Genomic DNA, 26,806 nt, shown 5'->3' on the forward strand with positions numbered 1-26,806 from the left:
CCCCAAAATGGGTCCATCTGGACTTACCAAACCGATGCATTTCTTTAATATGCTCCACACGCTGAAGTCACTTCTGGAGAACATCGGGGCAGGCAGCGACGTCCTGCAGAGAAGCAACCGAGAAGCAGGAACTTACTCCGCCGGCACAACAGTCGCTCTCGGCCAATCAGAAACCGCACGTCTGTGCCAGAAGCTGCGGTGCTGCTCCGTGCCAGAGAAACAGTCGTGGCCACACGGACAACTTTCCTTGCCCTCCACAGAGTCGGGGACAGGGCGCTTCCCCGCCCCGGAGCAGCCCCGGAGCAGCTACGGGCCCACAGGCAGAGGCCAAGACATGAGGACACAAAAGGCAACCAAATTAACAGAACCTTTCCAGAAGCCTGCCATAAGCCCCTTTCAAACGTGAGTCTGTTTTCCTGAGCTACATTCCTCGTCCGGCTCTCTTCCCACCAGCTTCTGGGGGGAGCCCGGCAGTCTCCCTCCTGGGAATGTGGAGCTGGGATGGGATGCTCTCTCCTCCTGGAAAGGGGGTGCCTGGGCAGACTAGGAATCCAGATTTGGGGGGAGGTGCGCCGGACCCACGCACCGCAGATAACCCATCGGCAGGCAGCCACAGTGTGGGGGCCCCCAGAAGGTGCCAGGGTCAGGACGGGCCCCCCCCGCCCCGAGGTGAGCCTTGTGTGAGTCAAAAGGAAAAGCCAGAAGTAGAGAGACACCGGAGGAGAGCACCATGGCCAAGGGAGCCGAGCACACACAGCTCCGCCATGGGAAAGGCCCGGGTGTCCCCGAGGACTCGAGAGAGGCCCCTGTCAGCGGGGACCAGGGACAATGGGACAGGGGCCTGAGCCGGAGTAGGGCCAAGCCCACGCCCCAAGAGGAGGGTAGCTTTACAGTCCCCAACCCAGCTGAGACCCTTCTGTTAGCCATCACCGGGGACCACGTGGACATCGGCCGAGAATTCCAACCACGAGGTGGAGGAGGCCCGGTCAGACCCACCTTGTGGAAAGAGGACTCTGCCCACAGTACAGAGAGGAGACGAGAGGGTGTGGAAGCAGTTACGGGCACCACGAGGCACAGAAGCAGCGGGGCCAGCTAGCCTGAGCTACAACAGAGGGGCTAGGAGTCCTGAGGGACCCAGGCCCGTGGAACAAGGCCAACATGTCAGAGCTGGGCGACAGGGCACAGGGAAGGAGCGTGGCACTCGGCCGACGTGTGAACCAGACTCCCGGGGCGCTGAGGGGATGATGGCAGAGCTCAGATCAGCAGAGCCCCGCCTGCTCTCGGACAGGCCATCTGGGCACGCAGGGGGAGCCCCGACACCTGCCGAGCGAACGGACAAACAGAGGTGTGAGCGAGGCGCCTGAGTGCCCCCGGTGCACACATCTAGCAGGCACACGGGTCAAAGGCTCAGAGCAGGTCTGCGGTGAGGCTGGAGGGCTCCCTCAAGCCACAGTCCAAGTCATCGTGGCGTGGACAGAGGCCGCCTTCCCACTGCCATGGACGCCGTCCAGGGGCCCCAGCACAGGTGACAGAGGCCGGGTTGCTCCTCCCGTTCAGGGCTCAGGAGAGCTAAGGGGCGCCCCTGCAGCACAGCGGGGGCGGCCACAGACGCCCTGGAAGATCCTAAGTTACACACGCGGGACGACATACCTGTGCTTCTGAATTCCGTTCTCTCGAGGGGGCCTCTCCCCGGCCTTTCCGATCCCGTTGCTTCTGCCAGTGTCCACGCGCATCACTCCGGCAACCCTCTGATCCGCCTCTGAAAAGTCCCCGGCAGAGTTCTCAGAATCAAAGCCTGCACACGACAAGCAGATCGGTCATTCTCGCAGGACCGGGAAGACGCCCAGTCCACCTCCAAGAGTCCCGACCCCGCAGCAGAGTACCAGAGGCACTGACACACGCTGTAGCCACGAGCTCTGCCCCAAGAGCCCCAGGCCGAGGCAGAGGACGCGGGCACACCGGCTCTCGGGGGCCTTTCCCGGGAGCAACTCGGCCAGGCTGCTGCCTGAGGTTTGGCCCTCAGGCAGGGAGCAGTCTGGCCTCGCTCCAGTCAGGCCCACCTTGAGGCTGCAGCACGCTCTGACCCTGCACAAGGTCTTGTTCTAGAACACCAGCCATGGGGGTAGCCTCCGTGGAACAGGAACCGTGCGCCGCACACACGCACTGCCAGACTCACACCCGTGAGCGAGAGGCCGAGCACGGCCATAGCGGCTGGAGTCCAGCAAGCCTCCCCGGCAGCACAGAGGTCCGGCGGTGGGTTCCTGGGGACTTGCCCACCGGGAGGGCCTCCTCCCAGAGCAACGAACGGGCCTCGCCAGCGCTGGGCCACGGCTGCCAGGACAGAGTCCGCCCAGCCGGGGACGGGGCTCCGGGACCATCGCGCTCGGCCATGACGGTGACCACGGGAGGGAAGACACAAGACCCAAAGGGAGCTGAGCTCCCACCGGCCCCTCACTTGGCAGATGAAGGCGAGACCTGGGGTATAAGGCCAGGCGGGGGAGCGCTGCCAGCCCCGAAACGTAAACAAATCTGCCGCTGTGCTTCCCTGAGCACGTGCCGACATCCTCCCCCCGGCTCCTCCCCGCGGACAGGTTCACGAGCTGCAGCAGGTACCGCTCCGCGCCTGGGTGGCTCAGTGGGTTAAGCCTCTGCTTCTGGCTCAGGTCATGATCTCAGGGTCCTGGGATTGAGCCCCGCATCGGGCTCTCTGCTCAGCAGGGAGCCTGCCTCCCCCCTCCCTCTGTCTGCCTGCCTCTCTGCCTGCTTGTGATCTCTCTGTCAAATAAATAAAATCTTTAAAAAAAATAAGGAAGATTTTAAAAATTAAAAAATAAACATAAAAAAAAACAAAACGTTCCCCTTCCATGGTGCTGATCCTGGGCCGAAGTAACTTCCTCCCCAGCCTTCACCTGGTGCCTGCTGGGCTTGGACACTTTGTCCTACTTTCCTCCCAGCCACGGACTCAGACCAGTGCTCCGCAGTGAGGCAGTCAGCCTCTGCGGCTCTCCAGCTGCGTCACTGCACTGGGCGACTCGGTGCCTTTCTTCTATTATCTGGTTTGGAACCGAAGGACTGAGGTGAGAAGGCGCCGTCCCCCAGACAGCTGTGTCCTCCCGTCTCAGGGACACGCAGATGAGCGCCGCGAGCACAGAGGCAGAGACTGAGTTTCTCTAAATGGCATGCTGCACAAAGCTCATGTCCTCTCCAGAGAAAACTCTCCAGGCCAAGGTCAGAGACGTGTTCGGGAATCTGGCTATACTGATCCCAGGCCAAAGGGAACTTCCTACGAGACCCCAAAGAGAGGGGTGCACCAAGGCTGCTCTCTTGCTTACAAGCACCATCGCCCCCCACAAGGGCCTGGTGGCCCACGGGCCTGAGTCCCTGATGACCACCGCGCTCCGCGGCGACCAGCTGCACACGGTGACTGAGGAGGGCGGTCAGGCAGAGCAACACGCTTCCCAAGAAGCACGTCCGCGAGGAGCACCGCAGCCCTGAGATCGTGGAGGAGGACTTAATAATTTGGCCTCTGAAAACCACAGACCGCTCAGCGCCTCCTGCTTCTTGGGTTTCAAAGAAGTAGTCAGTAGTTGGGGGCTGCCAGTCCCCAACCTGCTGCGACCCTTGGTCTGCGGCTGGTGAGTGACAGCCCGAGAGCCAGCAGACCGACATGGTGGCACACGGGCAAGCAGGCCTAGAGGGCACAGTGACAGCAGTCACTGGCAGAAGGAGCCCCTCTGACCTGAGAGTCCGCCACTAAAAACCCCAAGAAAGAGTTCAAAGTTGCCATTATGGTCCTCTACCTAACGAGAGGGGAACGGGACTACAAGAGTCTCTCCAAGTTCCTTTCCACCAATAACGGTCCTCAGCAGACGACACATGATGTTCCAAATGTTGACCATGAGAAGGAATGGCCGGCTTGAGCATGAAGGGTCGTTAGGACCATACAGTCACTGCACACTTGCCCCCTTAGGGGCTTGGGGCTTCTTCCCACCAATGGGGAGAAGAGGCCACTCGAAGCCAGTGTGAGCTGGGCCAGCCCAGCTAGCCCTCCCCTCCCCGTGCCCAGCCCCATACACGCACACATTGGCCTTGCCCCGTGCTGGTTCCTGCAGGCTCACGCTCTCGTCTACAGGCGGACAGACGACAGGAGGTGCACCAGTCCTGACAATGGTCTCAGAAAAGAGAAACTAAACCAGATCTAGTTCTAAGGCAAAGACAGCAAGGCTTGATCAGTGCGTACAAACGACTTAAGAAAACGCACCATCTCGTTTAGGGATCCCAATAAAAGCGTGTATACTCCAGGGCAACTCTTAAACCCAAAACTCAGTTGCTCTTTCTTGTTACGGCCTGTGGCCTAGAGCCTCCCCCCGCATGCTTCTCTGAGCGTCAGTGCGGGGGAACATGTCCCACTTCTCGCCTGCACGGCTTTACCAAGCCTTCTCACGCGCCCAAGACCAAGTCTGGGGCCGGGACGCCACGGCCTCGGAGTCACTTCCTGCCCCACTCACCTGTGACAGCATCGAAGAATTCCTCCTCGCCGTTCATCCTTCGGTAGCCGGGCTCCCTTGCCGCCCGGTCTCGGCCTTTCTACGGAGTCATTGTACCGGACCTACATCAGCGTGTAAGTAACTGTACGCTGGTAACTTCCCTTTTGGTAAAAACCCAACAGGCACTGGAGATCTAAGGGGAAACACATTTCCATATACTTAGCTTTCAAAAGTTTTATGGTTTAGAAACATTTTAAAAATACCCAATCACCATTATTGGAATCAATCTCCATTTACAATTTAAGCAAAGAAATGAAATGAATCATCTAACAAATGCATGATCTCAAAAAATATGAAACATTCCTAATATAAATATCCATCAACCAATAACAGATTAATAAGTAACCATTATCTGAAGTTATTTTTTAAAATCGTTATCTACAGTTGTGTAAGAAAACAATAACACTGGAATCAACAACACGAGAAACATGACACGAGAAAGTGTTGGCGAGGACATGGAGGAAAAGGAACCCGTGTGCCCTGCTGGTGGGAACGCAGACTGGGGCAGCCACTCTGCAGCCCAGGAGGGAAGGGCCTCAAACACTAAAGCCAGAACGACCACGTGATCTGGTAATTCTGGGTATTTACCCAAGAAAACAAAAACACTAATTCTGAATGATAAATGCACCCTTCACTGCAACAATACGGACAGCAGCCAAGATGGAGAAGCAACAAAGTGTCCACAGATAGAGGACTGGACAAAGATGGGGTGTGCGCGCGTGTGTGTGTGTGTGTGAGAGAGGGAGAGGGAACACTACTCGGCCACAAAAAGGACGGAATCTTGCCATTTGCAACGACATAACAGAGAGCGCGATGTGAAATACGCCGGAGACAGACCAACACCACACAACGTCACTTACATGTGGAACCAGAAGACAAATGAATAAACAAAAAAACGAACAAAAAGCAGAAAAGACCTATAAATACAGAGAAGAGACCGATGGTTGCCAGGGGCGTGGGGGAACGGGGAGGGGGAGGGGAGGGTCAGGCTTCCAGCTGTGGAGGGAACAGTCACGGGATGTCACCAGGGCACTGCGATAGCCGGCTGTGGTGACAGACAGCAGCCACCCCCGTGGTGAGCTCGGCATCACTGGGTTGTACACCTGAGACTAACGTAACATTGTGTCAACGAGACCCCCTTATTTTAAACTAGTAACAAATTTTTAAAAAGAAAACAGTGAGGGGCGCAGTTAAGCCCCCGACTCTTAGTGTTGGCTCCGGTGCCATCTCAGCGTGGTGAGGTCAAGCCCCGCACTGGGCTGCGCGGGGTGTGGAGCCTGCTGGAGAGCCCCCCCGCCTCACGCTGTCCCTCGCTCTCTCCCTCTTTAAAGAGGAAAACCACGCAATGACTGATGTGGGGGAGCTGCCGGACAGGCGGAGGGCAGGTCCGTTGCGGTGAGGTGCGCACACGACGGGGTTCAAACGCACCCCAGAACCTCCCTCTGAAGGTCGCTGTAAACAAGAAAGTGCACGATGACGTCCGAGCCTGTGTCACACCGACTCTAAACCAGTTGCCGCCCCAGAGAATAAGGCAGCCGCGTGAGTGGGCGGCCATTGACACACACTGACACCGACTTCGACTTTCTCCAAATTACTCCGGCAGAACTCACACGTCCCTGCGCGAAAAGCAGATTTTATAAACAGCAGCAGCAGGTCGGCCTTGTCCCCAGACCTTCCCCTTAGGAAAACGGGCCGAGTCTACATATAACCGTGTCAGCCACACAGACGTTGGGGCCCGGAGCCCGCCTCCCGGTTCTGGGGGCAGTGAAGGCACAGGCGGTCCCCAGGGAGGGACACGCCCTCCGTCCTTAAGAGGCGGGACAGTGCTGGGTGACACCTGCTCCTCTCTGGCCGTGTCCTGAGCACACGTGAGCTTCCACGCCGTGGACGAGGCCAGCACGAAGCCGCCCTGAAAGGCTCTCCGAGACCCCGTTCTTCTTCCCACCGTGTGCAGCCAGGCACCAGGCAGCTTCTGGAAACACCCATACAAAGCCTCGCCCAGCGGTCTGACGTTGTCGCCTACCACGTTAGGGAAGTGACCACTTCCTCTAATTCCTCTCTGACGCGACCTGCCCCGTCTACGACACACAGCCACTTGCTCAGTCACTCTGGAAGCCGCTCGAAGGAACCAGAGTCCCTGGGGGAGAAATGGCTGACTCCAGGACCAGGATCCCTCTTGGGCAGCAAGAAGCCAGAGGCTCCCATCACAAGGCTCAGGACGAGCCCACAGAGGCTCCCGCGGCGACAAGGGGAACATCTAAGCGCCAGCGCGCAGCAGGAGATGGAGACACGTCAGACACAGCTGAGCTCGTGAGCTCCAGCAGACGCCGGAAGGAGACGAGGTGGTCACCCTGGGGGACGCCCACACATTGAAACCAGTCACCGACCGGGAAGCACCAAGCCTCCACCCAACCTTCTTTCAGGTGTGGCTCTGGGCCGCCATCTGGCCAAATGCCAGAGGGGGAGCTGCCTGACAGCCGGACTCCAGCGAGTCGGCACAGGGGTAGGGGGTGCATGCGGGGCACAGCTGTGCGACATGTTCGGGTGCCGTGTACGGTGCCGCCTGGAGGCCGCCCACCAGCAGTGCTGCAGGACCCGAACCGGGTGTGCCACGTGCCCCCGGCACAGGAGGGCACCACCCCCGTCTGCCGCTGTGCCCCAGAACCTCAGCCCAGATGCGGCCCGGCCTCCGGCTCTCACCGCCAACCTAAGGAACACAGAGCACAGGGCAATGTGCTGAGCTCCAGCCTGATGACAGTCAGCAAAATCCAGACTCTCGGGAAGTCTGCACGACAGACCCAGCTTCTCAGAGAAACAAATCACAAAGGACGGAGCGGGGCAGGAGGGTGGCCTCCCCAGTGCGCCCGGCCCACCAGCTACACGTCCAGCTACACCCAGGAACGGACAGCCCTGCCCAGGGTGAAAGTGTGGCAGAGAGTGGAGGGCGAGGTCCTGACCGAGGGGACGGTTTCAGGGGTGTATACGTAGGTCAAAATTTACTGGACGGCTTAAATATGGGCACTTGGTTGTACATCAGTTAAACCTCAAATAAGGTACTTTTCAAAAAGGCACAGGTGTCCCAACGGCACACTCACAAGAGACCTCTTGAGAGCCACACACTGAAGTCCAGGTGGATGGAATGTTACGGCCGGGATCTCCCTCCAAGTGACCTGGAAGCAGCGGGCGGGACAGGTGGGTGGTGGCCCAAGCTGCTCCCGGAGGAAGCCGGGATGGGCGCACAGGGGACCCTTGGGCTCTGCCACCTGCCTTCCTGCACACTGAAAATCTCGCATGATAAAAGGTACATGAAAAGCCATGACATTTTCCTTTTTTATATGCTTTCTCACCCAGAATAAAACTCCTGATATTAAAAGTAAATCAAGGGGGGGCGCCTGGGTGGCTCAGTGGGTTAAGCCGCTGCCTTCGGCTCAGGTCGTGATCTCGGGGTCCTGGGATCGAGTCCCACATCGGGCTCTCTGCTCGGCAGGGAGCCTGCTTCTCTCTCTCTCTCTCTCTCTCTCTCTGCCTGCCTCTCTGTCTACTTGTGATCTCTCTCTGTCAAATCAATAAATAAAATCTTTAAAAAAAAAATAAATAAAATAAATAAAAATTTAAAAAAAAAAGTAAAACAATCAAAATGTATGGAAATCTTTAAATTGAGCCTCTAAGATGTCAGGCAGGACAAGCGCTGGCTGTCAACCAGGCCAGCGCTGAGGACCAGAGCCTGCCGGGAAGGCCTCTGCCACAAACCCCACACACTGCACAGGGTCAGTGATGGAGTCCGCACAGCACCCGCAGGCCAACTCAGTCTTACACGGTCAGTAATTAATTCTAACGGTCTCGAGGTAATTCCTGAAAGAGCTGTCTTCATTTTGCCTGGGCACCCAAACTCCCCACTGCCACAGACCATCAAGGCTAAACGGCGATTTCCCTCACGACTTCCATAAACACTTGGTGCCAGGCCTGGGGGGGCTCCGGGAGGCTCTGTGGGGCAGCCCCAGGTCCTTCACATGCCCACCGGCCCACCCGACCTCGTCGCAGAAGAGGGGCCCTGGCCACCACCTGGGGCCCTGTAGCATGTGGTCGTCTGCCCAAGGGGCTGAGCTGTCTGGGGTGCTGGACGTGGGTCTCCCACCCCCAAATCTGGCCCACACACCCTACAGAGGGGAGCGCAGGGCCGTATGCATAAAGCCGCCCCCACCTCCCACAGCAAGAAGGCGATGGAACTAAGGGACACTGAGGCTTGTAACTCAGTCCTCCACCACAATACGCGGATACGCAACAAGTCAACTGTTCAAGAAACAGCATCGAGAAGGCAGAATTTAGTATTTCCTACATATGTTCTTCACGCAGATTTTGTTGTGCATTCAGAAGACATCCACGAAGACAGCAGTTCAGGAAAGGGCTTTCTTTCTAATTATCTCTTTCTATCCAACTGTCCCCTCTTCTAACTGCAGAGAAAACCCAGGAAGCTAAGCCTGTGCTGCCCATCGTCACTGGCCTCCTGTCATCTGGCTGTCCTTCTGCACTGCCCTCAGGCCCTAGAGTGATGCCACGGGGCTGACCTGGCTTCACGGAGGGAGCAGACAAAGGAGGCAGAGGTCCTGACCCCTCCATGTGGGGACCTCCCGCCACGGACTGCACTGAATCCTCACTCCCAGACTCTTCAGGGGGACACCAGCCCATGACCTCACCATTCCTCCCAGTCTCCCACAAAATGCCTACTCCCTTGAGAAGAGCCGCGGCTCTCTTTACCATGTGCACCGGCTGCCCTCCGCTCGTCCGGGAGCCTGGCTCCACACAGAACGTCCCGTTCCCGCTTGCACAAACACACGCGCACTTGAACAAACGCCGCTCCCGTCTTGCAAACCCAGCCGTACCACGCTCTTAGAAAACCAGATCCACTCGCACAGGAGTAAGGGACTAGCTAAGGGACCCGGACACTGACCTTCATGGTCAACTCACCAAAGAGATGAACCATGCATTATTTCTCCTCTATGGAAAACAGGCAAGGCGCCCTAGGTGTGACCTTCACAAAGGAAAGGGACACAGCGATATGAACACTCGAAAAGTACTTTTGCACTTCAATATCAACCGTGAACTTCGATTGTCCAAAATAATGTAAATTCTATCGAATCATTTAAAAACGCACAGGCAGGCATCAACCCGACGGGTGGGACGTGAGGAAACAGAGCACTTCGGACCACGGCCCGCAGGCTGGAGGCAGCCCAGGGCGCCCAGAGCGCGCCACCCTGCAGCGCCGGTGGTACACGTTCTTCCCCAGCACACGGGACAGCGTCCAGCAGAGGCTGCATGTCAGGCCACAACCTGCATCTCAGTAGATTAAACAAAACAGTCTCAGGCAAAAAGCATCCCGTCACCCTGAAAGGCGAGGAGTTAGAAATCAAGAAGAGGAAAACTGGAATATTCCCTGACGTGTGGCGATTCAATGGCGGGCTCTGCAGCAAGAGATCAAAGAAGAAACCACAGGAGAAATCAGGAAATACTTAGAAACAAATGCAAATGCACATACCACGTACACAAACCCGGGTGTGCAGCAAAGGCGGTGCCGGTGGGACCCGATGAAGCAATACCGACGTCAAAAGAACAAGAAAAAACTCTCAAATCAACAACTTTACGATCTAAGGAAAAAGAATCAATACCAAGGTTAGCAGAAAAAAGAGAATAAGAATAGAAAAACAGAGAAAAACCAATGAACCAAAAGTTGGTCCTCTGATGAGACCAACAAAATTGATCACCGTAGCGAGGCCGACAAAGAGAAAGACGATGCTCGAAGTGCCACCGTTCCCAGCTTCTTTCTTCTGTAAAATACCAAAAACAGGGGTGCCCGGGTGGCTCAGTGGGTTGAGCCTCTGCCTTCAGCTCAGGTCATGATCTCAGGGTCCTGGGATCGAGCCCCGCATCGGGCTCTCTGCTCAGCAGGGGGCGTGCATCCCCCTCTCTCTCTGCCTGCTTCTTCTGCCTACTCGTGATCCCTCTCTCTGTCAAATAAATAAACAAAACCTTAAAAAAAAAAAAAAACTAATGGAACAGGCTCAACCTGCACCGGCTCCAGCGCCACGGCCTAGAACCTGCAGCCCGGCTGGAGATGCAGCCGTTGCTGGGTCTGGTGCAGCAGCCTGTGAGCACCTGAACCGCTGCGGCCTTGTCTGACAAAGGGAAGGCTTACTTTTATGTAATGCTAATGGACGGAATGCCTTCCACTTCACCATCCATCCCGGACGCAGCACTCCAGGCCCTCACTGGGCTGAGACCATGGGTGACCTTCTCGTGGACCACGCAGCAGCCCCGGAAAGCTCCGGTGCTCCCGCCACACAGAGGCACATGGAAAGGAGGCAGCCAGCAGAGCACGGAGGGGCGGAAGCAACGGACTGGACCCACTGGCAGCAGCCTTCCCCAAACCCACCTGTTAGGTGCGACACAGCAAGGACACTGGGCCCAGCCTGTTTGTTCTCATTTCCAAGCCCGCCTGGACTGCCACCGGCGACGGAAGCTCAGGCCCTCGTCCTCCCGCAGCTGGCAGACAACCTGCTCTGCTCACACAGCCTCCATCGCAAGGTGAGTGGCACGGGGCTGTGTGCCCCCCGTCCCCCGGGCATCCCTCACACCGGGTCTCGGTGACCTTGGGCAGGACCGGAGGCAGAGCTTCTGGACACGGCTTCCCGAGACCTGTGGGAACGTGGCTCCATCCGGGGGCACGTGACACTCCACGACGGGGCCAGGAGCCGTGCGTTCTGATGCGTGTGGCTCTCCGTCCCTGCCTTCCCCAGGTCTGTGCCACCAGCGCGGCGATCAGCGGCCTGACACCGGACAAGCTCCGCTCCGAGGGCAGGTCTCAGCTCTGCTCTCGCACAGACGGACAAGCGGCAGCCCGGCCCGGAGCCAGCGCGGCCCGCATCCACACTGGCGCCCGGCCCGCAGGCGGGGTCAGCGGCCATCACACCGGGCCTGCGGGACCTGTTAGGAGTCCGCGCAAGAAACAGCGCCAAGCCCTCGTGCTACGCAAGCAAGCGTTCGTGCCCATCGCCGATGGTGTCCCGTTCCCCGTGCCAACAGGGGGACCTTGAAAGGCAGGTGGAGGGTAGACCGGCTGGGCTCCAGGAGCGGCGGCAGCCACAGCGGGGGAGCCGTACTCCCCGCGGGCTCGGCAGGTGGGAGCAGAGCACCCCATCACCCTGACAAACTCCCTCTGGCTCCTGGGCCCCCCTCAACCCAGCGGCTTATCGTTCGGCAGCGAGCGCCAGAAACACCACGCACGTCGAGGTGTGAGCGCGGCACCAGGACACGCCAGCTCTTTCGCACACATGCTGGTCTTCACCCACCTCGTCATTCTGTGACACACGAAAAAGCAGTTCCGACCCACAGCCCGCGACACTGCGTGCGGACACTCTGGACAGGGAGCTCGGCCATGGCCTGCAGGCTGCGCTCGCAGAAGACCGCCGAGCCGCCACCACGCCGGCGGGCAGGGTGCAGGGCGCTGAGAATCAGAGAATCCGTGGGGAGCGTTCCCCACCCCCGCCACAGCAGGCCCGTCAGAACGGGAGAAGGCCACACGCGTCCCGGGAAGCCCAGAGCCCCGAGAGCTGAGGCTGGGCCTTAGAACTACGCTTCTTACAAAGTCGCGCAGGTTTTTCCGACGAGAAGCCGGACGGAAGAGCCCCGTGACGCTAACCCACGAGCCCTCCACCCTGATGGGCACCAGCGTCCCGCCCAAAGCCCGGCCACCACACAGACGGAAGCCACAGTACCTCTCAGGGAGCTGGGCGCCAGCACAGGGGACCCCTCCTGCCGTCCCCCCTCCCTGTGGCCTGCCCTGCTCTCCCTCTGGGTACTGAGACTCGGCAACACAGGTGCTCGGTACCCAACCCAACGGGATCCTTCTCCCTCCCCGCGGCCGGACAGTGTCACCACACCCCCCCCATTGCTCCTGTCACTACGGTCATTCTTCACGGTGCCTCTTGTCACTCTACAGGTTTCCAGTTTGGATGTCAAATCATAGTCCCACTGGTTTCAAGGCAGCAGAAGTCGCTTTCCAGCCAAGCAGGAGCTTGAGGTGTCGGAACGCAGCTCGCCTTCCCTCACCACCAGCCTTGGAGCTGCCTTGTCTGTTCAGTAAAACACGCGGCTTTCCTTGCCCCATGGCTGCCGTAGGTTTCTCTAGAACCTGGATTCAGTACAGCTTCCCTACAGACCATTCTCGCACATGTCACGCTCTCTCCCCAGATCTCCGGCACCAGCCTGGGACAAGCCTTACTCTGGGCACCTTAAAATCCTTCGTGAAGGTACGAACTCAGCAGCGAGACAGGCCTGTCCACCCAGTCGGTTCCCACTGCTGACAGGCCACAAGCCTGGGGACAGCCCCAGATCCTGAGCACCCAGGGACCCAGGGCTTCTGGAACAGACCATCGGGCTTGGGGGGGTGAGGCCCAGAAGAGCACCCCCCTCCACCCCACCCTGGTCAGGCCCCAAGGCGTGCGTCTGGGAGCCAGCTCAGCCAGGCCCGACCCCTCTGCCTGTGTCTCAAAACAACCCTCCCGGCACTACCTTGACAGAAAGACAAAGGGAGCAGAGACGTGCGGCCAGCCAGGATCTTCCGGCATCCCGCTTCTTCAAACAGTCCTTTTCATTTTTTTAATTAAGTTTTTTTGGGGGGAGACGCCTGGGTGGTTCATTCATTTAAGCATCTGCCTTGCACTCTGGTCACGATCCCAGGGCCCTGGGATGGAGCCCCACATCTGGCTCCCTGCTCAAGGGGGAGATCGCTTTTCCCTCTCCCCCTCCCCCCTGCTCCAGAGCTCTCTCTCGTGCACGCACTCTCTCTCCCTCAAATAAAATCTATTTAAAAAAAGATTTTTTTTTTAATTTTATTTTTAAGCTACCTCTACACCCGTCGTGGGGCTTAGAACTCACCATCCAAAGATCAAGAGTCACGGGCTCTAGCGACGGGGCCAGCCGGGCACCCCAGACAGCCCTCTGTAAGAGCCTGCTTCCCCTGTCTAGCTCCACACAACGGTTCTCATATTTGTGTGACCTGAAGATCCGATGGAAAGAACAGTGATTTGAAATCCTGCCAGATAACCTGAAGTTGCTTCCTGAGCTTCAGAGAAAAAGGGGAACCACCATCAAGTTCACAGACAGTCTATGGGGCTCTCAACCACATTAAGGAGAGCTGCGGGCCATGCCCCACACCACGTCTAAGTCCGGGCTTGACCCCAGCCCAGTTAACCTCGAACCGAAGATGCTACCTCTGAGGACGGAAGTCCTTTTTATTACTCGGTCAGGTCCGAACACGGAAGTCTCCCGCAGTCTCAGGAAGCTGAAGTCGTGCTCCAGGCTCAGAATTAAGCCTAACACGAGGCAACGCACACCCGACAGTAAGCCCAGGGTCCGCCCGCAGCAGCCTGGCGCAACGGCGATGTCCGTGCGTGTGCAGGGCCCTCCACGGTCCCAGGGTCCTCCTGGGGCCAGGGGTGTTGCGTCAAGTCCTGTACGACCCCATCTCAGTAGTCAGAAGTGAAGAGTTTCCTGTAACTCGTTTCAACAAAACGTAGCCCTGCCGACCAAAGATGTCCTTGGCTTCACTCCTAACCTGCATCCACATGTGTCTGTGCATCACGGTCAACGTCAACGCTCCATGGTCCAGGAGAGAAGATGTGCAAAGAACCTGTGACGATGCTGGGTGCTCGCCACGGCACGGTCTACACTGACTATGTCCCTCACAGTAGCCCATTTTACAGCCACAGACCCTGGGAGCACGGAAAGAGAAGTCACCCTGCCCCCACCCAAGAACCCACATGTCCCCGGCCCTGAGCACTCCCCGCTGCCCCTGCCACCTTCAGAGTGACCCAACTCTCAAATGGAACACGTCGGCCACCCAGAGGGCCCACATCACAGCTCTCACTCAAAGATGTGAGCCCCTCCTGCCTCATATCCGCCACAGCCAAATTCCCAGGAAAAGATGAGGCCCTGGCTTTCCATGAAAATACTAAAATAGTTTGCAAGAGATAGCTGACCCCCTGTCTGAAGACAGCACGGGAGTCCATGACAGGTCTCAAAACCTTCCCCAACAAAAAAACAAATGTCACTTTTATAATTAACCGAAAATAATAAAATCTTAAAAGACTCATTTGCCAGCACTCCCTGGAGGGCAGAGGGCACGGCTAAGGGACTCGATGGTGACAGTCAAGCGGTACCGCGAGATGGAGTGTCACACAGAGTGCCAGGCTGACCCCTCAACATGCCTGAGACAAGGAACGCCTGAAGCACATGGTTCACAGCTACGGCAGGTGGGGGCTCAAAGCTGAGTGCGGGTCACAGCCTCGACCTTCTGGGCATGTGTCCACCGACCCACTCCTCTAACTCGGCCTTCCCTGCAATGCCCCCAGCCACCTCGCTGCTGACCAAAGAGCTGGGCGGCAAGAGGACTATTTCAGCAAAATCTGGAACAGCCAGATGAAGAATTAAATACTTTATTTTAGAAGAAACAAATTGGTTTTATAAACACTCGTGCTCACAAGAAATGACAATCTGTCAGGTGTATATGCTGTAAGAAGCACAATTCAGACACAGTAATGCAGCCCAATTAGAATATTTCAAAAGAACACGTGAGGAGGAGACTGTAAATACTGTGGGTTTCAAAAGGCAGTGTGGGGAGGGGGTTAAGGTGTAAACTCTGAAGCCAGACTGCTTGGGTTCGAATCCCTGCCGGTCCCCTAGCACGGGCGGCTTGGAGTATGTCACCCACCCTCTCCGATCCTTGGGCTCCCCAAGAGCGCACGAAGGAGGCGGCACCCCAGGAACGGAGCGCGGGCGGTGCAGCTGTCTGCGGAAAGCAAGTGCTACCTGGACAGGCCGCGGAGTCCGGAGCTGCCGTCCGTCCATACAAGGGCGCGGGAGGCGACCAGGAAAGCCGCTCCCGGGGAAACGCAACCGCCAGTGCACCGCCCAGTTCCCGACGGCAGCACCGCTCCAGGCACCGCGGGAGGAGGGGAGGCCCTGACGCCTCCTGCGGGAACAGGGGGACCGGGAACGGGCCGTCCCGAGCACCCACCGCGAGCCGGGCTGGGGCGGGCAGGGTTCCCGCGTCCGCTCAGCGGCCCCGCAGGTCACCGACACGCGCTCCCGGGAGGAGGCGGCCTCCGGGGTCCGGTAGAGCGCCGCCCGCAGGCGCGTCAGGAAGGGCCCCCCGCCTCGCTGCCCAGCGGGGAACCTCGGGGCCGGGTCCTCCCAGGACCCCCGCCGGGCCGCAGGGGTCCGGCCGCAGCGGGCAGCGGGCCCGGCGGGGCGAGGCCCGGTCTGCAGAGGCGCCCGCGCGGCCCGGCAAACGGGCCGGCGCCGCCGCCGCAGCGGGTCGGGTCGAGTCCGCAGCCCCGCTCGGGCGGACCCCCGGGGGAAAGCCGCGGGCAAGAGCGCGGCCCCCGGAGCGGCCCCGCGGCCCGGCCCGCGCGCTTTGCAGGTCGGAGGCTCCCCGCGCCCGCACAGCCCGCGTGGGACCTGGGCGCCCTCCGAGCCGGCCGCGGGCCGCAGCCCTCCTCCCACAGGTGGTCGCCGGGCGGCCGGGTTCCCGCGGGCCGCTGCCCTCCGCGCGCCGCGCGACCCCCGAGCGCGCCCCCGCCCGCCCCCCGGGGCCCCGCCGCGCAGCCCACCCGGCTTCCGGCGCCGCAGTTGCCCGGCGACGCGGGGCCCCGCCGCCGCCCCCCGCCCGCCGCCAACTTTCCTCCCAAGTTTCCCCCGGGCCGCGGGCCGGCGGGCGGCGGGGCGGGCGGCGGGGGTCGGGCCGGGCTCGGGGGGCGGGGGCGGGGCTGGGTCCCCGCCTGGCCGGCGGGCGGTGGGCGCGGGGCCCCGGCTCCCCTCCCCCTCTCCGGCCCCGCCCGGCCTCCCGCCCGCCCGACGCCCGCCGAACCCCGCCGACGCGGGGCCCCGGGGGTCCCGGGCCACTCACCTGGACCGCGCTCCCTCCGGCGCCGGCCGAGCCTCACCGCCCACCCCGCCCCCGCCCCGCAGGCCTGCGACCCGCTGACACCGAGGCGGAAGTGCGGCCGGCCGCCGGGCAGACTGGCAGCCCGCGCTCGCCACTCGCAGCGCCCGGCGCCAGAGCGTCAGCCGCCGCCCACCCAATCAGCGGCCGGCGCGAGGGTCGCGCCGGGAGGCGGGACTATGCTAATCGTTTAGCTGGAGTGGCAACCCCCCCCTTGCCCCTCGAGAGTCCCGCCCATGCGGAGGAGTGAAGCCACGGACAGCCAGTCACAGCCTGGAGAGGCGGGGTTATGCAGATATTGACCCTAAAGGGGCGGGAGAGAGGGAGGAAGGGGCGTGGCTGGACGAGTTGAGTTTACAAACAGCCAGTCAGGTGGCAGGGTCGCTCCTTGCGCAGGTAGCTCAGCGCCCGCAGTTCCCGACCCTTAGGGACGGGCGGAGGTGGGAGTCATCCTCCCAAAGCCGCGTCCGTCAGCTGGAGAGTCTCGCAGGGCTCCCCATCGTCCGCCTTCCTTGACATACCATTCATCTCTCGTGGAAACCTGGCACCAATTTACCCTCTGGCTGCATCCCTGACCGTTCCTTCCTCTGTTTAAAACCACCGATCTAGGGCGCCTGGGGGCTCAGTGGGTGAAACCTCTGCCTTCGGCTCAGGTCATGATCCCGCATCTTGCTCTCTGCTCAGCGGGGAGCCTGCTTCCCCCTCTGTCTTTCCGCCTACTTGTGATCTCCGTCAAATAAATGAAATCTTTTTTAAAAATAATAAATAAAAATTAAAAAAACACACCGATCTGTAGTGGCTCCGTGATTGAGCTTACATCTGTATCAGCTGTGTGGCCTTGGGCAGGTTGAATAACCTCTCTGAGTCTCTGAGCATCCAGATTTTCCTTTGCAAATCAGATTTCTCCCACTCTCATCCCCTTTAAATCATGGGTCTGGTTTGGAGTAACAGGAACCAGGCTAGTTGCTCAGCCTCAGAGCAACTGGTTCAGGAGACCCTGTCCTGGCCATGAGGGTCAGCCCTGGGACTTTTCTGCTGAGGGGTCAGAGAGCTCAGGCCAGACGGGAGGCTGAGCCCAAATGACTCTCCCGTCTACCCACAGATCTCTCCAGAACTGGGCTGGGTGAGGGAAGGAGGCTCTGTCTGAAGCCATTAGTGGGCATTTTGCCACCTTGAGGGAAGGAGCCACCAGGGAAAGAAGCCAGCCCAGAGGAAAGTGAAAGCAGATATCCTGGGTCACCTGGAACAGCTACACCTGAAGCTCTGTCCTAGGCTTTTCGGTTATATGAGCTTTTCTATTTTCTTTGCTGCTTAAGTCTGTTGGAGTACAAAGGAGTACAGGTCCCTGCAGCCCTGAGAGTACCCATACATTAGCCATGACCGTGCGGCACATTGAAACGGTCCCGCTCACTGCCGCCCCTTCCACGAAGCCGGACCAATGGAGTCTCTGCACTCCCTCCTCAGAACATGATTCCTCATTTCTAGCAAGAAGGATGGACAGACAGGTTGCCCACAGGGACCAGGGGTGCCTTGAGGGCAGGGGCAGGTCTTGACTGCCCTGTAAAGAAGAGGGCCTGAGAGGATGGATGGGGTCTCTGGCGGGGCGGGGCCCGGGCTGCATTTCTGTGCCCAGAAAGCCTGTCATCCCCCATCCTAGAGGCTGGCCTGGCTTGGTGGTGGGCCCTGTCAGCGGCGCCGTGCCGCCGGCGTGCTGGGACTGAAAAGGAGCTCTCCCTACCTCTGCTGTACAGAGAAACCGGGAGGGGGGTGGGGCCAGGCCTCAGAAACAAAGGCGTTGCCATGGTTACCGCTGAAGAAACCGACCCCAGCAGGCGCGGGGGGTGCGTGCAGGCCCCCAAGCCGGGACAAGGACAAGGCCTGTTGCCACGGAGACGCTCCAAAGCTTCCCTTGTGGGCCTGGCCCGGGTCCAGTGCGGGGTCCTGAAACCACCACCCATCACCCTGATGGGTCTCCAAGAGTCTGACCCAAGGCAAAGGACATGCCCCGAGGGGTTCAGCCTCCTGGCCTACCCCTCTGCCGTGACCCCTAGGCCTAGCGCAACATCAGACGCCTTACCGCCAGAGGAGAGGCCGGAGTGGACAGAGGCTCCTGTCTGCCCATGGACCCCCACCGTGGCTGAGCTCGACCACCTCTGCCCTGGCCGGGGGTCGGGTAGGGTCTGGCTGCAACTGGGCCATGCAGCTGGAGTGTGTCAGTTTACCCCCTTTAGACAGATGCAATAAACTGAAGTCCCAGGGCCAGCTGCAGCCCTCCCTGGTCCTCACAGCCAGGACTGAGAGTGGGTCCCTTTCTCGGCTGATGGCTGGAAGGAGGGTGCATGGGTCCCAATCATGATCTAGGTCAAAAGGCTGATTCCAAAGGCTAAATTCTCTAAGAATGGGACACAAGGCAGGAGTGGAAGAGGAGACAGAGGGTTTGGGGCCGCGCAGCGAAGGTGGCAGTGATGACAGCTGGCATTCCCCAGGGCCCAGTGGCTTCTGTGTGTGCCACGGCCAATCAAGTGGACGCTGTGTGTTGGCCTCACTGTGTAGAGGCACAGACTAAGCCTCAGGCATGTAACGTGACTCACCTCAGGCCTGCAGGGAGGAAGGGGTCCCGGCACCACGGGGTCCTGCAGACCTGTGGCCCAGCATGGGCCAAGAGCTCATTGGAAAGGCCCAAGCTTCTAGGTCTCTAGGCCTGGGGTCTGCCCCTGAGTAAGACGCCCTGGTATTCCTGGGTGGCTGGGACCTTGGGGGGGCTCATGGTTATATCAACTGACTGATACCTGCCTGGTGGTGGGGGCTTTTCACAAAGCCTCCTCCAGCCTGAGCACTCAGGCCAGGCTTGGCCCCAGGGACCTCTCCGGAGGGTTCCATCCATGTGTGGGCTCTCAGAGCTTTGAGAAGTGCTGGGCTAGTAGATAACTTTCAGGGTTGACTATTCCCACTGGAACTGCTCTCGGACCAGGCCAAGCCCAAGAGGGAACCCTGCAGTCACATCTGTCAGTCACTCACCGTCCCCAGAGTTGGAACCTTCCTGTCCCAGCTCCTGCATGAGCATCAGCTGATACCACAACCCACGTGTCCTGTGGCTGGCTGACCCGTGGACCTGGAGCCTGGAGTGCTGGGCTCCAGAAGTCCCAGCTGGGGGCGCCTGCGCCCCGACTCTGCCCTCAGGAAGCACATTGACGTGCATTGTCCTCCTTCACGCGGTGGCCTCCGTCCATCTGCCTCACCGGGGGGAGGCAGAATAGAGACGATTGCTCCACCTTCAGATGGGGAAACTGAGGCTCAGGGACCAGAGCACCTTGCCCACTGCAGAGCAAGTCTGCAGCCAGAGCTACCCCGTGAACCCCACAGGGCTGCGTGTTCAGGAGTGCCCGGTGCCTAGCATTGCTGGCCTCGCCTTTCCCCGTGGGGGGCGCGGCCCGAACTCACTCCTTTCCCTGCCACCCCCAGTCCTCTGGAGAGGACATCTTCCGCTCCCTTCTGTAGAATGCCGGGGAATCTTCCCTCTGGATGCCGCTTGGGCGGTCAGAGAGCTCTGGCCACCGAGGCCTGGCCCCGGCCCTCACGTGGCCCAAGCAGATCCTTCCCCATGCAACTTTGTCGTCTCCTCTGCAACGTGACAGCACCCGGCTTCCCCATCGTCGCAGGAGAGTATTTTTAGTTTTGAACCCACCACGTGAAGAGAGACAAGTTATCAATAGCAGCGGCAAAGGGCTTTTTCTTTTTTTTCCCCGTGGCTTTGGGACCTGAGCAATCTGCACCCGTTGAATTCTGCCAAAAGAAAAAGAAATGCGTTCCTCTTCCCAACTTTTCACCCCGCGGCTTCCTCACCGCTGTGGCTCTGCCAACCAACTCTTCCCAGCTCGACCCCAGCTGATTCAGCAGCGCCCCCGGCTCTGGGGGAGGAAGGCAGCCCCGAGGTCAGTCTGCCCCAGGGAGGAATGGGCAGGAGTGAGCGGACCCCCAGAGGCCAGGATGAAGGGAAGGCAGAGGCCAAAGCCCTAGAACAGGCAAGCATGAGGGGGTTGGGGGGGCCCTGACTTCCACGCTCATGGAGTTGACATGGGCCCCATTTCTAGCTTCAGGAGCAGCCCTAGCCTTTATTAAGCTCTTACTGTGTACCCAGCGGCAGCCTATCATCTGTGAGTGCACCTTCCCAAACCAGGTGCTATGGGACCCCAAGGCCTTTCTGGCTGTTATTAGGTGTTTCTGGAGGAAAGGGTTCCACGGTCAAGAAGATTTGGGGAGGGGCGCCTGGGTGGCTCAATGGGTTAAAGCCTCTGCCTTCGGCTCGGGTCGTGATCCCAGGGTTTTGGGATCGAGTCCCACATCAGGCTCTCTGCTCAGCGGAGAGCCTGCTTCCTCCTCTCTCTCTCTGCCTGCCTCTCTGCCTACCTGTGATCTCTGTCTGTCAAATAAATAAATAAAATCTTAAAAAAAAAAAAGTAGATTTGGGGAAAGCTATTAAAATAAAGCCAACAAATGTCCCCCTCCGATGCAGGGTGTCCCAGGGCCCTTCTCATGCTGGTGGACGTGGGAGCCTCCTGGAGGCAGAAGGCCCAGCTGCAGAGCCAGTATTTATTGGAACTAGGAAACTTTTTTCCATGGAGTGTTTTGCACAATCCTGGAGTGGCCTCCTACCTTGCTGGGGGGACATTTGGACCAGCTCAGCTGCCTGTCCTTTAGGACTAGTTGGAGCTACATATATAGGAACTAAGAGTAACACAGCCTTCCACAAGATAGAAATGTACTTCTGTCTCACATGACACAACCCCAGGCTCTCCAGGGCTGGCAGGGGGCCATGTATCATCAAGGACCCACTTCCTGTTGTGCCACTTTTCTAGAGCTAGGTTCCATCCTCACATTCACCTCATGGCTCAAGACGGCTGCTGGCATTCCAACCATCTCATGCATATTCGACCAAGAAGAGGGAGGCAGAGAGAGAGGAAGCACAACCGTGCTGCCCCATCAGGGGAGTCAGCTCCCTTCGAGGGTCTGTCCCTGACAGCACCAGGCACTGCTGCTCACATCTCACTGGCCAGAACTGCGTCCCGCCTCATCGTTGGAGAGACAGCAGCGTTTTAAGCTGAGTGCATTGCCAGCCTGAACAAAACAGAGGACTGGGTGGAGAAGGTTATGAATGGGTGCTGGTCAGAGGACCTGCCTGCTGGCCTCTCTAAACAGAGGTCCCTGAGCTGACCCAGAGTCCTGTGGCTCCCAGGTCTATGCCAGCTCTGGCCAGGGCAGGGGCAGAGACAAGATGGGCTCTGGGAAGAGGCCGCACCGGATCCAAGGGCGAGCTCTTGGCTCCAGCACCCGAATCCCTTGTTCCACATGGCTCAGGCCCCATGCCCAGAGATGCTCAGCACTGTCCCCGAGCACTGAAGTACTCACCGGGCACCCATAGGTTCCCCCTTCCTGGCTGTGCCCTGACTTCAGGCAGAGGGGTCCTTCTGGCAGTGGAGTGCCCACTGTGCATGCCCGGGGCTGCCACCATGGCAGGCGTGGGCCCAGGAGGCCACTGGGGACCCCAGGCAAGGAGAGGAGGAGGGCAGGCTCTGCTCCTTCTCTCTCCACCCTTCCTAGGGGCCCACATGGGATGGGAGGGGTGTGGTGCCTCTGAATGTGGGGAACTGGTAGGGCAGGCCGAAGCGGGAGGAAGGACAACTTGGGCTCGTTCAATTTAACTTGCCACGGGAGCTGCCCCGTTGGGGAGTCAGAGGCGGCACAATTTAACCAGCCTGGGGTCCAGGGAGGAGCTGGTCACCGGGGCACTCCCCGCCCCAAGCAGCCACACTCTTCCTCCAGCAGATGGGGTTGGGGTGTTGGGTCGGAAACCCTGTGGCCTTTGGGGTTCTTCTGGAGGTCCGTGCCGTCCCTAGGAAGTGAAGGCAGGTCAGGAGAGAGGCAGGGACAGCAACCGTGTGCCAGGCGTGCCCTAGGCCTGCCTCTGTGGCTCAGAGTGGAGGAGCAGGATGCGGCCACAGCAGGCTGGACTGTGTCCCCCACGGGAGGCGTCTGGCTCAAAGGCACAGAATCCGGGCAGTCCTATGAGACTCCGCGCTGGAGTCGCTGCTCTGCGGCCGCCGCCTTGACGTTCTTAATTTCTGGGGTGGGGGCCGCATTTTCATTTTGCCCTGGGCCCCACACATTCTGCCGGTGGCCCAGGCATCAGGGTGCACGGGGTGCGGCCTCACCGGTGTCCAGCTGCGGGAGCTGCACACAGCCAGCTTTGTCCCCTCCCGGCAGGGCAGCAGGCTGGGTGAACAGGTCAGGTTTGTTCTGGGGAAGAGGCCTCATGCTGGGAACTTTGCCAGAGCTGCCCCAGCTCAGGGCAGGTGGCCTGCCCGGGAGTCACACAGCCCAGGGCACACAAGAGCCCAAGGCAGCCAGGCACCTCCACGCACTCACCAGCCTCGGGAGTAACCCTGCTTCCCGGGCTCCTGGCCGAGCGACACGGACTGGGTGACCTGGGAACGTTCCCAACTGCTGGCAGGAGGGGGTGCGGGCGGTCTGGGCAGGTAGCTGGGGTGCCAGTGGGGCCCATGCCAGTCTGGGCCCAGCCGCTTGCGAACAGGGGGTCTCTCCAAGCCTGTTTCTCCAGGGCTTGGCGGTGCCCAGAGGAGACCGAGGCTTTCGGGACACCTGTGGAGGCTGGGAGGGCACAGGCGTGGGAGAGCCGAGCTGCTGATGCGCTCCCCAGCATCCATCCCGGTCTCCAGAAGCAGCCTGGATTCTCCTGCGGGCCCCCTGCCCACAGCCTGACCCCATCTCCCATGCCAGGCAGGGCACGTGACCGGGACCCGGGATGCCACCGCAGCACTGGGGATAATCAGGCAGACCAGGGGCTCTGTCATGCGGCCGTCCTCTGTGCCCCACGGAGGGCAGCACGGCTCAGCCTCGGCCTGGGAACGCAGGCTCCAGGGAAAGGAGTCTCGGGGCCCACTTCTTCACAGGCGGGGAGAGGTCTCTGGAGCCCTCCTCTCCCCAGCCGGGGGCCCCCGGGCCAGGGCCACCCTTCCGGATGGTGCATGGGTAAGACACTCAGGGACGGGTTCCAAGGGGCCCCAGAGGTTTCCAGGAGGCTTTTAGCCACCAGTTTATGCGGTTTGCACCATCGTACAGATGGGAAAATAGAGCCCAGGGAAGGGCTCATTGCTCATCACATGGGCTTCCAGCTCTGCATAAATCCACAGGGCAGCTTTAGAAAATGTGAGAGGGTCATTCAGTGCCAGGAAAAGGTAGACACAGGCTGAGTCTGACAGGGATAAGGAGGGGTGAGGGATAGGGCAGGGGAGTGGGGGTAGAGGACAGGAGCATGGGGGAGAGGGCAGGGGCTGGGTGAGAGGGCAGGGGGTTGGTGAAGAGGGCAGGGGCATGGGAGAGGGTAGGGTCATGGGGGAGAGGGCAGGGGGAGGAAGAGGGCAGAGGCTACAAGAGAGGGCAGGTGGGGAGTGGGCAGGGTGTTGTGGTGAGAGGGCAGGGGTGGAGGCAGGGGGGAATGAGCAGGGGTCTTACTGGGGTAAGAAGTTCCCCCTTCCCCCAGGGCCCCGGGGAGACCCCCAGTGGGCCCACTGCACCCCTACAGAAGGCAAGTCTCTGGTCTGGGTTTGGGCACTGGGACTCCACTGTCCCCTTTCTACTGGTTGCCCCCGTGGAGTCTTGTTGGAACCAGTCCCCCTCAAGGACTTGGGGCACCCCTTCCCGAGCTGGGTCCAGCAACCCCAGCCCTATACGGTCAGCTCATTTGGCATTTTCCTGACCCCGCACAGGCCCCCTGGGGAGCCACCCTGAGCCCTGGGCGACTCAGGGAGTTGGCAGAGGTGCCTGGCCGGGGCCAGGCTGTGGGCACGTGGGCTCCCCTGAATGCTGTGTCTGGAGGGGAGCAGGGCGCAGGACTCCATGGGGTTGGGGGCATCGGGGGTGCCCATCCGCTGGAGGCAGGACTGTGCACACCCACCCTCTGGGCCCAGCTTAGTGCTTCCAAGAACAGCGCAGGCAAGATGAGGATGAAGTGGGCAGACCCTGAGGCTTCTGGGATGGGGAGAGTGGCATGGGGACCCGTGGGGCGGGAACAGAAGTTTGGCCAGACTTCACGTTCCAGGGCCAGACCTGGGCCTTGGGGGACCCTGACAAGGTCCAAGATGGGGACTGTCGGCCTCTCTGCCTCCCCCACCCAGAGCAGAGCCGGGCAGCAGCCCACTGGGGGAATGGCCTGCGGCAGCCAGAGCCCTAGGGCAGCCCCCAGCATGGCCCAGCCCAAAGGTGACCCTGTCCCCTGCCCCAGACAGACTCCCGTCAGTGGTGCAGCACGTGGTGCTGACCCCACCTGCCCGGCCTCGACCCCCAGGGCTGGGGTCTGCAGACGGACTGCGATCACCAGACCCACCCTGCCTGGCCATCAGAGGAGAGGGCTCGTGGGGGACAGGAGGTGGAAGGGAGGGGGCAGGTCAGCCCCAGATGGCACGCCAGGGCTCTGATGGGCTGCAATGGTGGTGGTGCCCCGCAGAGGGCACGGAACAGCAGAAACACACTCGGGTCAGGGCAGGACCTCCAAGGACAGGCAGATGGCAGCTGGCCACAGACCAGCTGCCGGCCTGGCGTCCAGACAAGGGGAGGCTCAGGGCAGGGAGGGGCCAAGGCCCCGGCAGGTAGCTCTGGGCTTGGGGTGCCGCTGCCGTCAGCCTGGGTCACAGCCACGAAGGCCTCACCCAATACTCTTCATGATGTGATGGAGGCTCCCAGAATGGGCCAGGCTCCGAGCCCTCCAGACCCTCTCGAGACCCCACACCAGCCCACACGCAGCCCAACCCCGGGAGGCGCAGTGGGCAGGTTCTGAGCTCTCTTTCCTGCTTTCTCCATCATGGAGTCCTGTTTTGCCCATGGAGGGAACCTGTACAGATGAAACGTGTTTCATTCATTCTGCAAATCCTTCTAGCCAGTCCTGGGGATGGGGGGCACATCCAGAGGGACAGCTCGGATCGAGGAACTTTCTGGCAGGTGCTGGTGTTTCTTTCCTCAGAGAAGGGCATTTGTTATCCCTCTGGTCCCTCAGCTGTCTGCATGTCCCTCGGACCAGACCTCTTCCAGGCTACGCTTCCTCCAGGAAGCCCTCCTGACATTACCTTTCTTTCACGTTTGCTCTCTCCACCCAGGCACCATCCTCGGGACGGAAGAGCACAAAGGCAGGACATTTCAGAGCCTGCTCCCGTTAGCCGTCGACACTTGTGGTGCTCTCTGCGGCTTCTGAGTCCCCGTGAGGGCTCGTCCTCCTGCCCTCAGCCACTCTGCTCTCTCAGTGGAGACCAAGGCCCTGGAGGGGGTCCCCCCAGGCAGAGTGAGGCAGGAGAGGCTGCAGCGGGGTTTGAGGGCCGCTGATGAGGCTGGACTGGGTAGCCCAGCTCTGAGCTGGCGGCACCGGCTCCTGGCGAGCAAGAAGTAGGCCGGGCAGGGCTGCAGGCTTCCTCCCCGCAGGCCAAGCGGAGGTGCCTCCAGAGCAGCCTTGCCCGTGCTCTTCGCGGTCTGCTGGGTCTGCTGGGGAACAGAGCCACCCTTACCCCTCACGCCCTGCGCACTCTCTCACTCTGCGCCTGTGCATGCAGCGGAGGCCCAGGGAGAAGGCTCTCAGCGGCCTTCAAGGACCTCTCCCCGGGGGGCTTTCTCTCAGGGGCCCTCCCACTGAGCTCTCTGTGCCCAGGATGGAGCCTGGGGCTCCTTGGGCACTGCCAACAAAGGCTCTATTGGGGAAAGGGCCAGAGGCACCCCCCAGACCCCCAGGGTAGCTGCAGGGGGCGACTTTGTTCCCCTGCCCACCACCCGTCCCCCCCCGCCCCACTATTCTTCCTCTGCCCTCCACAGGGGTGGGGCTCTAATGGCGTCAGCCGAAGCTTCTGCGGGCTCAGGCAGTGGTGCCTGACTGCCTGAGCCAGGCCAGTGGGGCTCATTCTGCGTGTCTGTTGGCAGCCCCTCCTTTGTCCTGCAGAGTGGAGGAGAGCAGAGGAGGGCAGCCTGCATCTGTAGAGAGAGATCTTAGGGAGACATTGCCTGCTAGGAATAGTGAATACAGAAAAAACAGATGGAAAGAAGCAGTTCTTTGAGCTCCTGGATACAGCTGTGTCTGAAACCGACCCCCTGGACTTTTCAGTCACACACAACAATAAACACCCCTTTCCTTTAGTGCTTTTTAGTTGTTTTTGTCATTTGCAGCCAAACAATAGCAACTATATCCTTGGTTCTCCTGTCCACTCTC

General features: G+C 60.0%; 1 protein-coding gene across 1 annotated transcript in view; it reads right to left on the minus strand.

Moving 5' to 3' along the window:
- The window catches only part of OSBPL2 (oxysterol binding protein like 2), a 34,151-nt gene extending 17,543 nt beyond the window's left edge, over nucleotides 1-16,608 (minus strand). The window contains exons 1-4 of the mRNA XM_032878851.1: nucleotides 16,510-16,608; nucleotides 4,509-4,680; nucleotides 1,651-1,795; nucleotides 28-103 (exon numbers count right to left, since the gene is read on the minus strand). Of these exons, the coding sequence (XP_032734742.1) occupies nucleotides 28-103; nucleotides 1,651-1,795; nucleotides 4,509-4,545 (258 nt within the window). The 5' untranslated portion in view covers nucleotides 4,546-4,680; nucleotides 16,510-16,608. The remainder of the gene's footprint in view (nucleotides 1-27; nucleotides 104-1,650; nucleotides 1,796-4,508; nucleotides 4,681-16,509) is intronic.
- Between the last annotated feature and the right edge of the window lie 10,198 nt (nucleotides 16,609-26,806).

This window comes from Lontra canadensis, unplaced genomic scaffold, assembly GCF_010015895.1.
Source record: "Lontra canadensis isolate GAN:19392208 unplaced genomic scaffold, GSC_riverotter_1.0 scaffold65, whole genome shotgun sequence".
Lineage (NCBI taxonomy): Eukaryota > Metazoa > Chordata > Mammalia > Carnivora > Mustelidae > Lontra > Lontra canadensis.